At 26.1% G+C, this 22,753-nt stretch overlaps 1 protein-coding gene and 2 pseudogenes across 1 annotated transcript; 2 read left to right on the top strand and 1 right to left on the bottom strand.

Annotated features, from left to right (window-relative positions):
* The first annotated feature begins 1,855 nt into the window (after positions 1-1,855).
* Positions 1,856-3,178, top strand: LOC113549074 (annotated as a pseudogene).
* A 433-nt stretch (positions 3,179-3,611) lies between these two features.
* Positions 3,612-4,550, top strand: LOC113549066 (annotated as a pseudogene).
* A 4,806-nt stretch (positions 4,551-9,356) lies between these two features.
* LOC113560383 (nose resistant to fluoxetine protein 6-like) lies at positions 9,357-20,156 on the bottom strand. The gene is made up of 14 exons (XM_026966220.1): positions 20,011-20,156; positions 16,813-17,898; positions 14,049-14,287; positions 13,340-13,557; positions 13,175-13,272; positions 12,898-13,079; positions 12,666-12,823; positions 12,399-12,567; positions 12,132-12,325; positions 11,377-11,518; positions 11,016-11,205; positions 10,808-10,953; positions 10,527-10,644; positions 9,357-9,750 (listed from the first exon to the last, which is right to left on the bottom strand). The coding sequence occupies exons 2-14, from the start codon at positions 17,564-17,566 to the stop codon at positions 9,677-9,679; spliced, it is 2,682 nt and encodes an 893-aa protein (XP_026822021.1). The 5' UTR covers positions 17,567-17,898; positions 20,011-20,156; the 3' UTR covers positions 9,357-9,676.
* Between the last annotated feature and the right edge of the window lie 2,597 nt (positions 20,157-22,753).

Raw genomic sequence — 22,753 nt, 5'->3', positions numbered from 1 at the left:
GGGTTACCTGGAAGTGTCAGTGAAGCTAGCTCATTGATTAATTGGTTAGGAATAACTTGAAGTTTGGCGTGGAAGCGTTTGTAGTAGATAGCAGCTGTATCGTCGATGGAAGGTAATTTGAGGTCGGAGTTTAGGGTTTCATTCGAAACGAACCATGGTGCACCAGTGATTAAACGAAGAGTGATGTTTTGGAAAGTTTGTATAGTTCTCTTGTTCGAGTTCTTAGCGGAACCCCAGATTACTATACAGTATGTTCATATTGGTTGAAGAAGAGTTTTATAGAGAATGATTTTGATGGGTAAGGTAAGGTTTGAACGAAGCAGTGGTCTTAGCAGGTGAAGTCCGGAGTTAAGTTTTTTCGCTTGTCTTTAAGATGGGGAGACCAGGTAAGGCGTCTGTCGAATGTAAGACCAAGATATTTTACCTCTGTCGAGTGAGGAATAGTGATGTTGTTGATTGTTACGGTTGGGCAGTTTGAATATTTTAAGTTATCACCTACTTATGCTTGGTAACATTTGGATTTGTGCAATTTAATTTATTTTAGTTTTACTATTATACATTTCTAACATTTCACGATGTTTTATATTATACAACAATTTTGTTACTAATGATTTACGTCAATTCGTCATTGTATGAATTTACGTAATTAATTTGTAAAGTACCTTTAGTAGCTGTAATTCATTACCATTAAAATAATTTCAGCAATAATTTATTTTTCAAGTACCATTATTTACATTAGTTAGTTTACATTTTATTGCTTTTCGGCACAATTTGTGAGATCCATATGAAAAATTATTTCAGTCAACGATACGTGAATTAGTTACTATGTATTTATAATATATTTTAAAGCACACTACTCCATTACAGTACAAACCAAAAATGGTGAATGGTGATAATGGAATGGTACGCCTTAATATTTTCCTTTAAATCGGGAATGTAATTTCATCAAAGAAAAATGTTACAAATTGATCTCACTTTTAATAATTTTAAGTGTTTGAGAGTGAATTAGGTACTTATGTAATTCTGGTAATAGTATGTTATAAATAAAACTGCAAAAAATGTGAAGTCTAATGTTACAAATTATAGAAATGTGTACTTTATTTTTTAGTGCTTACAATAATGTTTGGAATTGAGCAGACCATATTTTTTGGAAAAATCTAATTTTTATGATTAACTAATAAACGATTAAAAAATAATAATTACTATTAAATATTAGTGTATAGGATTGTAATGCTAAATTTAGTTAATTTTATTTTTAAAATATTTAATAATATTTACTTATACGAATTAAAAACAATTATGGTATGTTATGTAGCCGAAAATCATGAACGATTATTTTATAAATTATAATTTAATTTTTTATTAAATAATTATTGTAATAATCATGTAATAATATATCAAAGTAATTGTAAATATTTTCATACGGTTATTGTCATAACGTTATTAAAAGCATACACAAATAATTTTAATTTATTACATATATTCTTAAGTATAGTCATAAATGTTTTGATAAATATATTTAATCATATACATATTAATAATACAATATGAATTTATTATTTTTCTATGAAAACTTATCTAAATCTTAATAAAAACATTTAAAAATAACATAATTCAGACAAGAACATAAGTTGATATTAAACATTTCTATACACTATACACAATATATGCATATAGAAATCGATATTTAAGAAATATAAAATACGAATTTTTTTCTTTTATTTTTCCTATTTACTTTTTTTAATAGTAAAATATTTATTTGATTTCAGTTCCATCCGCTTCAAATCGCAATAGTCTTAAGCGCGGACATCATGTAGAAAATTCAAACGAAGCAGTAAATGCTGAAAAAATACGCATGAGCATCATTAATACCCGTGGTTTTGTTAAGATAGGTACATCGCTCTCAAATAAAATCAACTGGTATTACATGAAAAATACAGATAATTTGACAAACTACAGCAGTTATCTAGAAACATCAAAAAGAGACTTAATACAATTACTCAAATCGCTATCAACTAAACATTCAATTACATATAATCTAAAATTGGAAACTATATACAATAGACCACATGTCGACAATTCAGCAGAGAATAGGGCATTTAAGACCTCGGCCAAAGAAATTTTCATGGATACAGATATCAAAGCCAAGATTGATATAGATTTTGCTAATCTAATGTCCGAGGAAGACGTTTATACTTCGAAAGGAAGTGGATTTACTTTACAATCAATAGATGGCTTGTTGTTAGGCGTATATAAATATACACCTATGAGTGGCTCGTCATACATTCCATTACCAAATGATATAAAAAATAAAAAAGCAGTAATTAACCCACAAAACATAGACCAACAGTGTTTCAAGTGGGTTATATTAGCAAAACACGTTACGGGTTTAAATAAGCAACGAATAGAAAATAATTATTATGAACACGAAGAAAAATACAATTTTTCCGATTTAACGTTCCCAATACCCGTCGCAGAAATAAAAATATTTGAAAAAAATAACTAGAACGTATCTGTTAACGTATACAATTTAAAAAAAGAAAAGAAAAGTGAAAAACATATTATTTTTCCACTTAAAGTTGTGGATGAAGAAGAAAAAGATCAATTCGATATCTTACTAATTACCAACGGAGATAAAAACCACTACAGATATATATCAAATTTCTCACGACTTGTCCGTGCACAAAAAACATCACATGGCGGTCATATAATTTTTGGCAAACGGTGCTTCACATCATTTGACAATCAGCCCCGGAAAAATACGCTAAGCGGACAAAAATCACTAGAACAACACAAAATGATATGTGAAACACACAAACCTATCCTACCTTAGATGCCTGCGCCCGGTACAATATTAGAGTTCGATGGCTGGAAAAATACTCAATGACACCCTATAGTTATATATGCTGATTTTGAGGTACTTCTTGTTAAATGTAAAGAAAGAAAAGGCGAAAAAACAACAGTTTTTCAAAAACATGAACCGATGAGCTACGGGTTTGTCGTAAAGGCTACAGAAAACGTTCCGATTGATCTGCTAGAAATGTTAAATTTACCACAAGAACCCATTATTTTCCGTGGTAATGAGTCTCGTAAAGATGTAGCCAAAAGATTCGTGAATGAAGTGACAGAGATTGCAAGAAGAGCTCAAGATTTGCTTAAACAAATAAACCCATCATAATGACCAAGGAAGAGCAAACAGCACATATGATAACAAATACATCTAATTTATGTAATTGTAATTTTCCCGACATAAACAATAAAGTGGCAGATCACTGTCACTTATCGGAAAATTCGGGCAAACATTGTGTAATACCTGCAACCTTAAGCTTCAAACACCGAATTTCATACCATGTTTTCTACACAATTTATGAAATTATGACGCACATTTTATTGTAACCGAGTTGGGTTACGATTCCAAAACTATTTCGGTTATCCTGAATAGTGAAGAAAAATTCATTTCATTTTCAAAACACGTGACCAATAACTTTTCAATAAGATTTATAGACTCATGCCGTTTTATGGCATCGAAACTATTAACACTTGCAGACAATTTAATAACACTCGGGTTCAAAAAGTTCCGAGAGACAGCAAAACACTTTTTTACCAAAGATATGCAGTTCGTTACTCGTAAAGGTGTATACTCTTACGAATATACTGATAGTTGGAACAAGCTGGAAGAAACGAATTTACCAGAAAAAAGCGATTCTTATAGTACAATAACAGAATCAAGTATAGACTATAATGAATACAAGCACGCCAAGACTATATGGAGTCATTTTAAATGCGAAAGTCTCAGAGAATATAGCGACCTTTATCTTAAAATCGATGTTCTATTATTGGCCGATGTATTTGAAAACTTCAGAGACATGTGCATTTTAACATATAATTTGGACTCTGTTTTCTATTATATACCGCTCCAGGATTCAGTTTCGACTGCATGTTGAAATACACTAACGTCAAACTAGAACTACTCTCTGACTTTGACATGCACTTATTTTTTGAAAACTTAATCCGTGGCGACCTCATACAAGCTAGTATGAGGTACGCTAAAGCCAATAATGAAAAGACTCCATATATATATGACACGACTAAGCCAAAATCGTGTGTGTATATGTGTATGTGTATGTGATTGTGTTTATGATTGCATGTGTGTGATAACGCATTAATGCATATATGTATATGTGACATGTGTTCATGTATGTGTGTGTGTATGTGTGTCTGACTTGTGTTAGAGATTTATATAATATTAGGTAAATGTGTGTATGGGTTAAGTTAAATAGATGGATGTGTGTCGTATGGTGGTGGCGGATCCTAATGTCTACTAATATGTATATTTAATACTATGAGACACTTTTAAGAATAGACCTAACTGGTTGCAATGGTGGATGTGTGTACGTGGTAATGCTTTAATAATTTAGGAATAATATATTATATAATAATTGGAATTGTATTTTTAACAATAATCATTATTCTTGTTGCTGATTTGTTTAGGCGGAGAAGGGACTGGTGGTGAGTCCGGCGACGGCGATTCGGTGTCGGCTGAGGACTAGGGTGTAGAGGCGGGGAGATGAGGATGTAGGTCAGAATATATTATATTATAGTCGTACGTGATTGTTGTCACTAGAAACTCTGAGAACAAAAAAAAAAATTTTGAAATAATATTTATTTGATAACATTATGTGATAGATAACGCTGGGTTTGGCGGCGGCGAGTCATTTGACGAGTTAATGTGTGTTGCAGATTGCCTATATTATTTAATTAATACACATTTCGAAGGTGTTTGGGAGGTGGATGTGTAGTTGTTGCCTAAACAGCATTTGCTATCTTTAGTTTGGGTGGAGGCGGTTCTTGAACTCTCTATTTCTTCCTACTCATATCTATAAATATAAGCAAAAAAGGGGGAACTTAGGGGAGAGATTTCCCCTCCCTATATCTCCCCGGAAATACGCCACTAGCTTACAATAATAATTAATAGTATAAACACATTTAGGGAAGTGTAAATGAAAATAATATACACCTATGTATATTGTACGTGTAACATAAGTCACAAATTTATTTATTAATAATATCTTATTCATTTTTCATAAAATTAATTTTTAAAGTATCGTTTTATCAATTATAAATACCGCTACAACCTTTTACACTGAATCAATATATTATAACTAGAGCGCGGATTTCTATGCAATTGCATATTTTTTCCTTTCAACATTTTTGGATTTTTGTCAGTTATTTCCACGAATCATCATAATTTGAAGCTAATGGTGAAATTTTTTTTTGCATATTTAAAGATTACTGCATATTTTTGCATATTTTGGCAAAATTTAAAATTTATTGCATATTGAAGCAAAAATTTAAAAAAATATATAAAATAATATTTTGTCAAGTAGAAAAATTAAAATTAAATTTCATAGTCACTATTATTTAGTTTATTATTTAATTTATATATATATATTTATTTATAAGATAAATAATCGACAATTACTACGTAAACTTCAAATATGCCCCAATAACTTTGGTTGACGTCAAATGTTGGTTCTCAGTCTTTAAAAATAAATTAATCAATAAACGACACAGCTTCACAGAAGAAAAGCTTGAAATGCATATGATTATTTATTTTAATAATAAATAAAATTTTAAAAATAAATTAAGTTCAGAAAATTCCCTAAATTTTTTTTTATTAAGTTTTTAAGTAGTTAATTATTATAAGTTTTATTGTAAATTTTAAATAAATAAAAAATTCTTGTATATTTTTTACATATTTTTATAATTTTGACTACATAGTTTTTGCATATTTTCATAATTTTTACTACATATTATATGGCATATTTCGATACTTTTAAGTGCATAAAAATCCACGCTCTAGTTATAACTTATAAAAACAGTAATATTATTGATCATATAAGTTTGATAACGAATTCAATAAGCAATAAATAAAGACATCAATAAAAATTAATTATAGAAAATGTTTTTACGCGTGTATAAACTTTTACTAGGTAGTTGAGAAGTTAATTTCTACTTATCGACTTGGTATATATTTTTCTTCTTCGCCCTTTCCCCCAACTAGTTCAGGTCAGCCATATTGTTGTATATAAAAAAATAGTAGACCCATTTTGTACATATTTTTTATAATTTTTATTTTTAGTGATAATATTAGCAGATAGTGATAGTGCTTTAAAATACCATTTATATATTACTATTTATTAATTTAAAATAAGAAATAGCTCGCTATTCGATACGCGCTTATAGAACACGTATACAATTTTGTCATTCTAATGAGTGTAAAATATATTATCCACTGTTTGTAAGTAATATGTAGGATGATGATGGTTTTCCTTGCTTGCACGATACCGGAAATAGTGAAAATAAAATAAAAACGGTTGACTGAAAATGGAAATTCATGGCAAAAACTTTGTATAGGTACATGTGTAGTAGTAAATATGAGTATTTTAAATTTCAATATGTTTGAAACATCTATTAGTATATGATAGTAAATAATAATATTTTATAATAGGTGAAACGTTACAGTTCTTACTGCTAATTTCAAAGGCTTAGTCACGCTAGTAATATTAATAAATATACGTCTGTATTTAAGCAACTATGTATAATTATAAAAATTACTAATTATGGATAATATTAAAACATATTATACTTACATAATCATATTAAACACCTATAATAGACTTTCTTCTTAAACTGTTACAAAAACGATTGAAATATATGTAAAACTCAATTTTATTATTAATTTTCCCAATTTTCTAATCACTTTTTATTTCTCATCGGTAATGTATAATAATAATATTTCGTTTTACTATCATTGTGTGGATTTTGATTAACAAGTGACCACGAGATCAATGAAAAGTTCTATTATCTACATATTGTGTGTTCCTACTATAATAAAATATAGAATAGTTATAGTAATCTGTACTATATATTATGTGTATATATAATTCGTATACACACCCTTATGAAATTAATTTTGATTTTACAAATTAACGAAAATTCCATATTTTATTTTTGATTTTAAAAATACAGTATTTAATAGCTTAAATATCTATTTCATTTTGCATAAGATTACTTTCTATTAAATGATTATCTTAAAAATATTGTACCTAATAAATAAATATTCTATACAGTATTAATAATGATTATATACGAAATGAATTTTTTATTTCGCTAAACTGAGTTCATTTTTTAATTAAAAAAAATTAAATCTGATTTACTGCATTATTAGGTGGTGGTATACTCGTATTTATATTCATGTTATCATCGACACATATTTCAAAAGTAAATAAACATAATTTAAGTATATTATTATTCAACAATTTTATATAATATTAGTTTCTTTTTTTTTATTTCGATTTAAATCGATATGTAGGAACTAGGTTTTTATTAAAGCTACATTGAAATTGATACATTCTTTGATTCAGATAGAATATTATCGTATTAAGCTTAATACAATTTATTCAATTCATTTAACTGTGAACAGATATATCATTTATCATGTTTGAATGCTTATTTTTTATAATATAGTATGAAATATCTGAATTGAGTTCCGAAATATTATAAAATAATAATACTAAGATTTGAAAAATGACACAAAGAGTATATCTATAATAGAATTTAGTCGTAATGTTATGATACATTTATATAGGTATTAAAAATATACTTTTTTAAATAAAATTATAAATAAAATATAGAATTTTATTGAATAAATATGTCCCTTATGTCATGCTTTCGCTCTTTCGAGAAAATAATTATTTTAAACATTTATAGTTCTCAAAAAATTTTTTTTTTTATTTTTCTTTTTTTTTGTCAATCTCTTTGCCATCATTTTATTCAAAGTAATTTTAAATCTCATAAAATATATAGACACATTTTAAATATTTTTTCTTACATAACTTTAAAATCAATACATTAAGTTAATGATTAAATAATCAATGTACTTATTTAATAATATCACTAATATTAGTAAATAAAACAATAAGTACAATGTTTATAACTCAACACTATTAAACTTTTCAAAATTTACGTTTGTATCAAAATCGATTTTAATGAATATTTCGTAATTATAAAAATAAAAATTCTATATAATAATATTTTGTTAATTGTTTATTTTATTAGTATTATTATATATTTTTTAGATATTTTGAGTTAATGTTCAATAATCTTTAATTATTTTTATGAAAATTAAAAAAATTTATTAAACTGGACACTTTGTAAGTCTTGTTATTATTTATTTTTAACTATTTATACTAGACAAGTAATTTTAATAAAAAAATTCTTCTAGCAAATGTTATCACTTTATATATGTTTAAAACGTCTCAACGATATTAACTTACTATGTTTTTATTGATCGTTATAATAAAATTACAAGTACCAACTTACTGTTATTGTTATGTTTTAAATATTTTCACAATATTGTTTTAACATTTTTTTTTTTAGTAGTACAATCTACTAGTTTTAGGTTTTTGAAATTTATTTTAATATTAATATTTAATGCTTTAATTGATAAGTTTTAAAACATTAAATTTGTATTTAAAGCAGTTGATAATTTAATGCAAAATTATAATAAATAAAAATAATAAATTTAAATTTATGGCGATTAGCTCAGTCATATTGATCAATTTCATTATTATAGTTGTATCGTTATTTAATTTTATATGTTTTTGTTCACTGGAAAGGTGTTTATATATTAAAATATCAGATAAATTTTTCTAGTAAAATTAATATTTTATACTTAAGCAGCCTTCTAAGAAATATAATGGCAATAGTTGAGACAAGCAAAGTAGAAACCTTATTTTTATCAGTACCTAAAATATATTCCTTCAATGTGTAAGTGTATAACAATATTAATAAATTATATAGGTAGGTAATTAAATTTATTGTTTAGTATAATTTAAGGAAACCATATTACTAGTCAAATAATCAGGATGATTTACTCTTTTTTCCTTCAATAATGCAGTTATTCAAAATATAATATTTGAAATTTTTAAATCTACCATTAAATATATAGTATTATGGAGATACAAACTTCTGGTTCTAAATAAAAACCCCCTTTTTACTGTAAATTATTTAGTGGTCTATTTTCATTTAAATGTCGAATGTGCCTAATTCAAATTTCTTTTTTCGATTTTTAAGATGCTTATAGGTACTAAGGATAAAAGTTCTTAAAAATAGTTTAAATAATATAAATTAGATTTAATATTGGTTCTAGTGTTTATTATAATTGGACTATTTTTGCAAATTATAAATGTTAAAAGATTAATATTGATTATTTAAGTTGTTAATTAGTCACAATAACCATGTCTTCCAAACACAATATCATAAACAAGGGGCCAGCAGGCTCGGTGAATCAATATACATATTTATCAAAAATTGATTTATTCTACCAAATATAACTTAATAGTACCTCTGTTCAAAGTTCAATTAGAAGTATATTCGACAGTTTAACATTGTTATACAATATTATTGTAGTGTTGACTAGATACAAACATTACACATAATTATAATAATTGATACTTCTCTCAAATATTTATAAATTATATTGAATTGTATCAATTCTAATAAATATAGGTATGATAATTATTTTATAATTTACTACAACTAAATATTTAAAATGAACCATATTTTCATTCAAGAAATAATTTACTAATATAAGTTAATAGATAAATTAAAATTATGCTTGTGCCTCGTAGTTTTCAGGATTGTTTTTATTAATTGATTGTTGTGGTTTCGGCTTTGAAAACGCATCTAGAACAATAATAAAATAACATTATTAAGTAATCATATTCTAAAGATAGGTGAAAATATTAAAATTCTAAGATCGGGGAGTTGTTTTGCGTTTAGTTGGTTTCGATGCCTCTATTGTTTAGTATATTTTATAATATTAACAATAACAATTTATTTTTTTATATTATAAAGCGGTTGGTTCAACAAATGTTTGCTAAAAAAATGTCATTTATTAATTTTTATTAAATAAAATATATTGTTCTAATATGATTCAGTGTATCAATTTAATATAACAATAATAATATAATGTCATAGTACAAATTCGTCTAAATATTTTATAAATTGTATTGTGTATAAAATATAATATATACATTAAGTCAAAAAGTTGCCAAGATAATTATTTTTTAAATTATAACAAAATAATTAAATTCGTTGTAAATACTTATCTAAAATTAATAGGGTAATATTGTTCTGATCTGGTGTAATATTTAAAAATATAATATATTTATATATATAATGCTAAGTTAGAAAGTATAAATAAAAACACCTTTATTAACTATAATTAATATTTATTATTAGTTTGTAAATATTAATGAAATATTTTTTCAATTGATATGTACAATTTTATCTAAATGCAATACTTATATAATTATTAAAATATTATTAAAACAGTACCTACCTAAATATGCCTACCATATTTATTATCTATTTTTGATTTGAGCTGACTAACAAAAAAGACCATGTATGCCATAATATGGTGAAGACCTTAAATTTATTAAATTGTAATATTTTCTTACCTCCAACAAATATTTTCATTACATTTTTCTGGAATCTATCAAATGGTGATTCAATCATAACATTAATGGCAAACGCGTACATGAAGGCCACTGTAGCGTCTCCACAAAATCTCCAAAACTGTAGTAAAACCGAATAAATTAATTTCATTGGAATAAGATTAGTATCTATGTAAAGCATTTAAATATCATTTTTAAAAAAACGAAAAACTAAAAAATGATAAAACACATTCCATTATATGTCTTTTTAGAAGGAAAAAAATTGTTAATTTTATAGTACTTACTATTAGTGTTAAGTTTTGGTATGTTGGTGTCTCGATGGCCCCAATCGTTTGGAGTTGAATTATTTCCTGGTACATGTAGACGCAAAAAACTAATTTTCCAAGAACGTGGAAAACTCTGTGGCCTAAAAAGCCGCTGATACAGACCCCTTTTCATACAGATAACAAAAAATTAAAATAATGTCAGGTTTTTAAAATTTAATTAAAATACCAAATCCGGAGAGTCCGTGACCTATTATTCCATAAGATATAAGAATAGACCACACAAGTCGACCGACTGTAAAGTATATCGCGTGTTCGTAATTTACATATTTGTGTTTTAATGTAAAGAATGTTCCAGAACTCAAATATATAATATTTCCAATCATAAGAACAACTGGAGCCCAGAAAATACGACTTTTCTGTAAATTTATAAATATTAATGTATAATAATAGTTAGAGTAACGTGTTGTAATATAATATTTATTTCAGCAATTATATTTTATTAAACGACAATATATTAATATTTATTTATTTAGTTTTTTTAAATAATATTGATTTTGCGTATTACTAAGAGTTAAACTCTATATTACCAATGACAACTTATAATCAGCTTCCTTCAACCTCATGTACAGGTATCCTGCTAAGAGTCCAACAAAGTAAGTCATTGACCTCATATGGCTTTTTATATACACTTCCGTATAAAATCTTTCTTTGCTGAGATCTTTAAGATTTCTGTAATTCAGACATTTTGTATAATATTTAATTTGATTTATAAATTTAATTTGAATAAAATATTAAAATCTTTACAAATACTGATTGGTTTAAAATAATTGAAATTGAAATCTCTTACTTCTCACTTCAATAAAATAGCTTAAAATAAATATGTCAGTAGAAAATCTTTTACAAATATGTATCAATTAATATAATATGACATTGTATAGATAATTCTTCAAGATATTAAGGCTCATATTTTGAGTTGTATGATATTAAAAAAATATAAATTAATAATTTCTATGAATTATGATAATATATGAAATTTTTCACCTATAAATATTAGCAATAACAACTGTGAAAATATTTTTCAAATCAAAATTTATAGAATTTGTATACAGATTATTTTTTATTATACATTAGAAAACAAATAAGTCTGTTTATGAAATACATTATATTGTCGTAAATTTGGATTAATAAAATTAATTTCCAATTGTAGATTTTAGGTTATATTGATGATGATGCTACACTAGTCGATAGTAATAAGTGTATGATGTTTATACAAGAAACCGAGCAGGTAATTGATTTAAATATAATATAAGATCAGACCATTTTGATTAATATAAATACTTACTGGGGAGTAATATCAGCCGTTCCTCGTTGATTCTCAGTTATTATTATATAAGCAGGAATTACTGTCGATAAAGCCAAACACGTTCCAAGTATCACCAGTCCTTGCTTCCTCCACTTCCAAATCACATAGGTCAGTAGTGTGCCAACTATGAAGAAGTGCATATCACAAGCCAAATACCATGCGGGGATAATACACTATAAACATTAGACTTTTAGATCATATTTATGACAAATAGTGTAAATAAAATAAAATAATAAAATAGCTTACCAATTCGTCCGTGTGCACGTAATTGTTTATAAAAAGTACGTTTGTCCACCAATTGGTTTGACATCTTTCCGATTCCCTGTACACGATCATCCTCCATAAAGGACCACTGTTAAGATACGGAAGTACGAAAATATATGTGACAATAAGTGTTCCGTACACTGGGAATATTCTGAAATCAAAATACTCGTACACTAATAGCATTGATTATATAATCAATGCTAATAGTAATGACACTCGAAAAGTTAAATAATTAAAAGTATCACGTACCTCAACCATCTGTAAATCATAATGGGTATGAAGTTTAAATGTTTTTTTTCTGTAAGTTGTTTTGTAATTAGATAGAACGTGAGGAATCCACTAATTACAAAGAATGTTTCTAAAAATATGGTACATTTAAAGTAGCCCAACCAGAAATTGTGAATCATCTAAACAAAAAACATTTGATATAAATAATTATGGCTTTATCAATGCTTCGTAATACACATTTAATTGAATTTACCCAATGAGTAAAATTAGGATTTGACTGTGGGTTTCCGAGCTCAATAAACCATCTGTGACCGATGATGACCTGTAGAATCGCACATACTTTAAATCCATTTAAAATTGAAAACTCCTCGGTTTCCGACGGTTTCATAAGTCTTTCAATGTTTGAGATAAGTGAAAACGGTTTCATGAGTTTTTCTAATAAAATAGTGAGACATAACGATAGAGTAAAATAAAAATAATATTTAAATAAAAAAAAAAAAATCTTATTACAAAAATTGACTTAAACTTACTCATTGGTCCGTGTTCAGATTTTGGTCGGTATTGCAGATAAATAAAATCGTATAAAGTGCCTACGATTACAAGCAGTCCGATCATCACGTACATTGCACTACAAAAAAATAAAAATCGACATCACATGGCACTGAATAATATAAAAGTATTACTTTTAAACGCACCAGACAAAGAAGAAACCCGCAGTGAATTTATATACATTTTCTTTGGAAGTGTGCAACAATGGGTCGATGGTTACATTGCCTTCCAATCCATGACGGTTCAGCTCTGGTATTAATACGTTGCTCACGATCTTTTGAACGTCCTCCGATTGACAAGTATCTGGTAAACACACGGCCCATTGAAACTTGTGCCTTTGTACATAAGCCTCTTGTACGTTGTGCTAAATAAATAAAACCATTTGAAGGAAAAAATTTTAAGTTAAGTTTGAAAATATTTAGCACGACAAACAACTCGAAGTTGATTATAACTAAACAGTATCAGCCAAACGACAAAAAAATATAGCCATTTATATACCTCGAATTTAAATGAATTTATATTATAATATGAAATTGTTGGGTGATGATTGGTAATCGATAATAATGAACGTAGAAAAAGCTTTTGGAAAAAATGGTCAAAGACAAATAGGTCACAACAATTTATTAGTCCGACAAAAATATGGACAAAAAAAAAATATAATGTTTTTCAAATAAATTATTGAAATACTATATATTCTATTAGTGTTGATCAATATTTTCGTTTGTATTAATATGATTTAATACTTGAAGAATGCAGTCATGTGAGCGATATATTCATCGACAATTTATATTGTATATACGATAAAATCATACCTATTCATAAATATAAAACACTTTATACAACTGTAAATTTTACCTTCAATATTTCCCATGTCGTCTTATCTTGATCAAACGGATCGTAATCTTTCAAGTGATCGTTGTCATAAAATCCTGGATATAATTGATAACTCGGTCGAAAATCAATGTCTACCAATGTGTATCCTCCGGATATACCGAGATTTTTAGATTGTGATTCTAAACATTGGTCGAAATTACCGAAACTGAATGTGTTTGCATCTACAAGCCCTTCGGGACCTTTTGATGTGGCATCTAACACTATATAAAAATGCAATAAACGATAACATAAATATTTACATGTAGTCATATACAATATGCTATACACAATTTATGTGTTTAATAAAAACTAGTTGATTTTAAAAATTAATAATTAAAATAATAAAATATGTATTCTAATATATGTGAATCAATTATTTATTTAAGGGATTTTGTGTATTTTCAAAAAATTTAAATATTTAGGTATTTTTCTATTGCATATGTTTTGATGTGTCATTATGTGAGTTATATCGGGGTTAAATTGATTAAAGTGTACCAAATATGTTTTTTAAAACATATGAGCCTCAAAAATTTCAAATTAAATATGTATAAGTTGTCCCACTATATTATAAACGATAATTTTATGTTATAATAATAATAATAACTTAAAATTAAAAAAGATTACTTTTTTAAATCCTGAACGTATTGATTTTACAATAGTGTTTTTTATTTTTGTTCTATTATCACTTTCTGAAAAAATAAACATGATTCGATTTTAAACTATGATAGTGGTAAAGAATATCTGATTGAGGGGAGGGATTTAGGGATTTTTAACTATTTTTAGCTTTAATAAATATTTTGAAAAATGTCGTCAGAATTTTAATTATTAATAGTAATAAAAATGTACGAATAAAGTTATACGTTTTTACAACATAAAAACAAAATTAATTTTGTAAAATATTAGTTTTGTGTAAAAATTATCGTTTTTTTCTAGATTTTTTATTTTTTTTATTTTCTGTTTATTCAGAAGTTTATTTTACTTTTGACTTCTAAACTACCAACTAGATTCAATTCGTTATCAGAAATCTAAAGTTAAAAAATCGAAGTATTTTTACTGCCCAAAAGGCGATGACTAACAGAAAAAAAACATCATTGTTATAAAATCAATACATTCGTCGCCCTGCTGAGATTCTAAAAACGTATTGTTTCAATAAGTTAAAATTGTAACTTTTTTTATTTTATTGCTTTTGAGAGTTAAGATTTCAGTACATACATTAAAATATTTAAACGCTATTGTGTACTTAATAATAGTATAATTAAACGGGAGTATTGAAATTCAATCAAAAATAAGTCGTACAACGTGATAGTCTTACACATTCTCTCATACGTTATAATTAGTTTGTTCGATATTCAATAACGTATACCAAACAATACAAATTTCATGAAAAGCGTTCTTTTTAAATTTAATTTATGATTTTATCAATTTAAAAACTGTAATAAAATTCAACCGAATAAATTATAAATAAAAAACAAAATATAGCGTAGGCAGATTCTTATTATTAGATACTAACGAATAATATGCTTTGTTTTCATTAAATGTTAATATAAAAATAAAATAAATTATTCGTGATATAATAACAATATTATGTTATTATTAATTTTTTTTTTACCATTTATTTGTGAACTAATTTATTAAATAATCCGGAAATTTAATACAAGGAAAACAGCACTTGGTGCTTTTACACAAATATATTTAATAAATCATTGAAACCGGTCAGATGACAGTGGTTTATTTCGGAGTGACCTAAACTTCTAACCAATGTATGCAAAAGATTATTGCACTGAAAAATATGCATATTTAACGAGGACATCCACTTAGATATTTTGTTATTATCAATGTTTATAAATAGATAAAAATGTATATACGACTATAATTTGTCTAACTAAATTATTAACGATAAAAATATTTCCTTAAAAAATTAAAAATGCTAGTTAAAAATTGTAACAAATTTAATTTGACTAATTGTTTTAACTTCTAATGATAGTATAGCAGCTGCAGCTTGTAATTAATTTGATGTGTAAAATGCGCAATATTATTACTGTTTTAAGTTTGAAACTGATAAAACTACAAAAGAGAAACATACATTGTCTTATAATTTTGTATTGATGTATTAAAATTATAACTTATATAGATTTATTAAATTAATTTTAAATTATATTTATTTACAAAAAAATAGTTGTGAGGTATGTAATGAAGGTGTATGGTTATCAAAAAATAAAAAAAATAAAATAAAAAATAATAATAATAATAATGATAATAATTAATTTATAAAATACTTAAACCAGAAACTACAATATTACATCTGTAATAAGTGCAATACAAATTATGGAACTACATATTACGTGCTACACATGATTTATAAAAAAGTTTACATTTTGGAGAGGGGAGGAGTCACAAGTTACTGCCCTTAAATTTATGTTGTAAAATAAACAAAATATTTAGTGTTAGTAATTCAATTTAATACATTAAATCTTTTGACTGAGGTTCTGAAAATGTGTTTAAAGACATCTTTATTATTTATTAATTATTGATATTTTTATTTTAAATAGTATTCTGTTGTAATATACAATACAATTTTTTTTTTTTTTAAAGAAAAATTGAGATTTTAAATAAATCTATGAATAAGCATTTGCATATTCTTAATATTTCCGTGTTTATTTATTAGCTATTTCAATATATTATACATTTTAATCAACAAATATTTGAATTATTTTGAATAATTATATGTTTAAATAAAGCCACTTACTTTTAAATGCCCACAACGTTAAGTTTTGCAAGTGCATATTGTACAGCATCATGTCTTGTGCACATTTTAAGTTTGTTTGAGGAGCTAACCAAGGAGGACCATATAGGATGTTTGAAATGATTTGACCCAATAAAATCGGTTTTTCAGTTGATATTTCGATAGTGTTATTTTGTTGGGGAAGTGCTAAGCTTCTGGATTTGGCGACTTGTATCTTCTGTATCCATGGATTGCCAGTAACTTTGTTAGCTTTAGATGAAGTCTCGGCTGGCTGTGTAGTTGTTGTGGTTGTGGTTGATTCACTTTTCATGTCGTAAGAAACGTTCAAATCTGGTTTATTGGTGTTCGTCGGATCATTTACATCATACAAAACTTCTGTTTGAGTTAGTTGATCAGATTTAGTTGGGTTTAACGGGTCGTCTGACTGAGAAGGTAATTTTCGAATAGTCAGTTCATCGTCTACCTTCACGGAAACTTCTGCTGTGGGCAGTTTTTCAATTATCGGCTCTTCTCCCAGAACAAATGAAACCTCTGGTTGTGAATCGGTTTTTTTCACTTCGATTTGGTCGAACACGGACGGTAACGTAGTGAATATCATATCATCCGACGAAACTGTTGCCGATAAATCGACATTTATGTTTGGCCCTGCAGAAAGCGTTAACTCCGCTGCCGAAATATTTTCCGTAGAACATGACAGCTGCAGAACCAAAATTATTATACAAGCCGCGGACGGAAACGATGAGACGGAGAAATGCATATTTGATTGATCCCGAGCGTATTTACATCGAATTTATGAAACTATAGTGTATAACACTTGGTCCGACGTTTAACCTTATTGATATACGTGATGTATTAAATGTTGAGATTTGCACGGACCGCAGGACAGGTTTGTGAAGCTGTCACGACTGGTTCGCGTAGTCAACTGCGACTGGTTCGCGTTGCGTAAATACTGCGCATAGGCAAACGGAAATACAAAACAAGTCTAAAGAACACGATAGCCCATTAAACGTGTTTTATTGGTCCAAGTTGTGTTTGTAACTTTTGCTCTCATCCAAACAGGATTATTTTCAAGTTCACGATTCGCATATCCTGGAAAATAATGCATGACATTGATGTTTGTATATTATTACGAAAATAATAATATTGTACAAATCATTACAATATGGGTAAATATGAACTTATTTTCCTTTATGAAATTAGTAAGATTTAATTGATTTAATAATTGATGCGCATAAGATAAATCAAATCGTTGTCATTAAATGAATTCATTTATTTTTAGTAAATATATTATTATTCTGTCATTAGTTATAAGATGATTCAACGGTTTAATAAAAATTAAATTAACAAGTAAAATCATAGTTTAGTTATCTACGATTCTCGAGTATTAATCAGATTTGTGAAAATACAATTGTCTATTATATTATGCATATTGTTTACTTATAATATGATTCACCATTATAATATCATTGGTCCTATATGACGAAAAAAAACAACAAAATATTTTTAAATTATCCAGAGAAAAACACGCTTAATAATATAAATTTATAAAATATAATTTAAAGCAAATGATTTATTCTTAAATATACGTAGCTCAAATAAAAATAAGTTTTTTAGATTTGAAGGTAGCGTTTTAATATTTTGTACAAAACCTAGTGCTTATGCCCTCACGGGAAGGGGAATCGGAAGTAAATATACTCACCGAGTTTTTTAAAAACCTGTTTTTAATAAAAAAAAAAAAAATAATAATAATAATAATAACAAATAAAGTATATAAAAAAGAGAATATGGTAAAGTAGGGGTTGGTAATATTAAGTTTATCCTTAAATCTACTGAATTATTAGTTTGCGGTGTAATAAATATTAAATAGTATTGTATTATAAATTGTAATTTTTAATACTAAATTATAAATATTTGTTGAATTAAATTGAATACATAGGTATAATATTATGATTTATTGAAAAATAAAAAATAATTATTTTTAGCCTATATACATTATTTTACACAATAGAGTGTAAAATATTAATTTAAAATATTATCTTTGTGATAATTATAATAAATAGTTTTTAAGAACTGTTATGTTAAATGTTTTACAACTTAAGTTTTAATAATTAATACAGTTTATGGCCACATAGATCATCTTTTAGATTACCACAATGGTAATGAATCCTTTCATAACTTATACATAACATATGCAGTACTTATTAGATATAATTAGGTTAAAAGTTTGAAATTCTTTTATAACGTTAAAATCAACTTACAATATAAATATGGGTTAAATTGTTACGCACATTTTTGGTAGGTAATATTTTAATTATCAATTATTATCTTAAGTTGCTATAGACTTATTTCGAAAATTTTCAATCAGAAATACACTAAATTAGGTGCCTGTTTAATAATAACCATTGTTTTTGATCAGGAAATTACATTTTTCAAACGATGGTTATCAAAAATGTTATTCGTTTATGGTGAATGATAATATAAGAAACTATATAAATATCGTAAAAATACAATAAAATATTGCAATAAAAACTTCTAGATTGGAATTCATTGTTGTGTCACGAATATACTATGTTATAGACAATATTCATAAATATATGATATGTATTAGAATAGAATTATCAATCATATTTATGAATAAAAAGTATAGTAAAATGTACAATAATAAACAGTCGGACATAATATAGAGACCAGGTGTTCGACACTCGTCACGCGTCCCTCATATAAATCACCGCATCCGAAAAACGATTATGAACGAACATCAATTTATTAAGTTCTTATTGGATATACCTTCAATTTTTAGTGATCATAAAAATAATTCATGAGTTAAATATTTTAAAATCGAATGAATTTAATATAGTAATGATCGCATGATATTATGATTTATGAATAACCATATTTGTATTACAATATTTTTTTATTCTTACTTAAAAATATAAGAGCTATTAGCTTTAATTTATTATATAATTTAATGATGATATTGATACAAAATTTATATTTCCAATTTTATTCATTAAAGATATCTGAATCGTTCAATCGTTGATATTATATATTATGTTTATAAATTATATTAATTGTTCGCATTTATTAATACTATTAATTTAATTTTAACTGTTGCAGGCTATTATTTTATAACGTACTATGCATAAACGATTTAAAAAAAATATTATTGTATTGATATAAAATAAAAACTAATTTACATACCTTTAAATGTTCTATGGAATGTTAAAGTACCAGCTTTAGGGAATACTATAAATTAATTATAAATTAATAAGGAAATGTTATTGTATTGTGTTATAACGTTATGGTTATATTTAAAATAAAATTATAGAGACATGCTGTTTCACGGATCGTTCTCCGTGTTTATAACTGTATAGATTAATAAGTAATACGCGATTTGCTTTTTAAGATGCTGCAGGTCACCAAAACTAACAATTCATAATTACATTTTAGTAACTATATCAGTGCCTCAGGTGAGGGTAATATGATAGAACGTGATTGAAGGTTAAATTAACAAAAAACAGTGAACATTCGATTTTTTTGAAATATAAAAGTAACAAATTTAAGCATAAATTATGTATTTATACATTTTTTATAAACAAAATACTGTCAAAAGATAAGTTGAATCCAAGGCATATATTAGGATAAGCTGTATCAAAGGTTGTATCTAACCTGAGTTGTTATGATAATATTATTATAACTTATAAAGTACTCGAAACATAGACGCCATGTACATGGGTGCCCGGGGGCTAAGACGCCCATTGAAATTATTTTGGGGAGCTGGGCACCCATTAGAATATTGGATATTTATAACGTGTATTTATATTCAAGTTTCAATCATTTTCAAAGAATATCTTTAAGTTTTCAAGGAGCACAATTAAAAATTGAAAACATAATCATATCTTTTTTTGTTTAATTTATTATTATTTATAAAGAAGCTATAAACTTAATATACATTTATTTTGTTGTATGATTATTAATTAATATAATATTTTATAATTAATGATAGAATTGCATTTTTCAGTGTACAGCATGGTTAATATTATTATATTGTATAATTTATATATGTATATACTAATAAAATAGTTAAGTCGTAAAATTATAACACTAATAGACGCAATTTGGAGAGCCAAAATTAAAATATTAGGAAATTGAATTGTAACTAGCCCCCATAGCGATTCCGTGCATTTTTTTAAATTTTACAGGGAATTGTTATTAACCAGGAGCTAAGCCCCATCCCCACATTGTGCATTTATGTCTATGATACCAAGACTGGGCAAGGCACCCATTAAGTTTTTTTAAACTTGGCGCCTATGACTTGAAATAAAGTTTTTTATAACTTATAAATACTGCTACTTATATTATTTTTTATTTAAAAATTAATAGACAGAAATAGGTTTCGTTTGATAAATAATCATTGATTTACTTAAAAAATATTTTGTATTGCATTATAGTATTACTTAATTTTTGAATGATATTTTTTCTCACATATCGTATTGTTTTGATATTAATTTTCTTTTAACAAATAATTATAACTCCCTAATAGAATCTTTTCGAATAAATGTACGTATGCATTTATCCCTTAATTTTTATTTAATTTATTTAAAATATAGTAAACTATGTAAAAAAATTGTTTATGTACATATTTTTATTTTCATAATGCTAATGGAATCAATATTATTTTCTACGAGAAATACGTAGCTTAGGGGTACCATTAAATTTTTAAAATTAATTTATTACAGGTATAAAGATTAAAATTTACTATTTTATAATCAATAGAATTGACACACGCCTTTATCTTAGAATTTAAAATGTCTTAATAGAAGAGCTGTGGTGACTGTTATCCAGCCAATATCATAATCACATTTTAAATTATATTTAATTTGGAGCAAATTTATTCTGTTTACTTTATTTTTTTCAATTTTCTACAAACTAAAATTGATTTTCTAAAATCATCCATTTCACAGAATTATAAAATTCTTTGAGTGCCTAGTTAACGTTTTTCTGGCACCATTATAAGAACATTTTAAGGATTTCAATTAGGACCAAAACTAGGTAGTTTTAAAAGAGTACATATCACAAAAAAACTTTTTTTAGTTTTTAATTACAATCAATTCTAAGTAATATAATGGTACTGTTAGTGCAGTGTGCGTTTTAAATTCATAAGATACGATAGTACCACCATAACCGTCTACTTATTCTATACAAGCAAACGTTGATTCCCTAAAATAATTATTTAACTGCAATCTTTAAATTAAATTGTTCATGTCCTTTATTATTAATTTTATATGGGTATTCTTGAGTCAATGATGAAGTTTTGGCCACTCAAATTGATGAATAATTATAAAAATAATTGCAAACAATTGAAAATTAATATTACATAATTATAAAACGAATATGCAAATTTGTAAACGCTTCTTCAGCCATAAGGGCAGAATTAATATCGGAATCCAAATTCATGTTGCATCCCATGTTCGTCTGTTCAATAAATTTCCAAATTTTTAGATCAAGTTGTAAACAGTTATAGATTTGATTTTAAGACTTATTACATATAAATTATAAATAATTATAGTAATAAATACAATGTTTCCGGAAAAGTTAAATCTATCTACCATAATAATACTTAAATAAAAATAAACATTTTAATAGTAATATCAAAAAAAAAAAAAAACATACATAAGTACATTATATACTTAACGTGTTTACAATGTGACCATAATAATATATCTAAACATTCTAAACATACACACCATACGTGACGCAAGTAAACAATGCACACAAACATTGGTCGCACGTTCACCCGCCGCGGATAATCCAACAGTAGAATAGTGTGAGGTTAGCTATAACTCTTGTCACACAGCCTAAGAAACATAATAGACGATTTTACCCCTCAGGCGCTCCAAAAGATGTTTCCCATCAAAAATCTAGTAAAACTTATATGTGTATT

Source organism: Rhopalosiphum maidis, chromosome 4 (genome assembly GCF_003676215.2).
Source record: "Rhopalosiphum maidis isolate BTI-1 chromosome 4, ASM367621v3, whole genome shotgun sequence".
Lineage (NCBI taxonomy): Eukaryota > Metazoa > Arthropoda > Insecta > Hemiptera > Aphididae > Rhopalosiphum > Rhopalosiphum maidis.
Note: the sequence above shows the minus strand (reverse complement) of the source record. Positions and strands in the feature narration are given on the sequence as shown.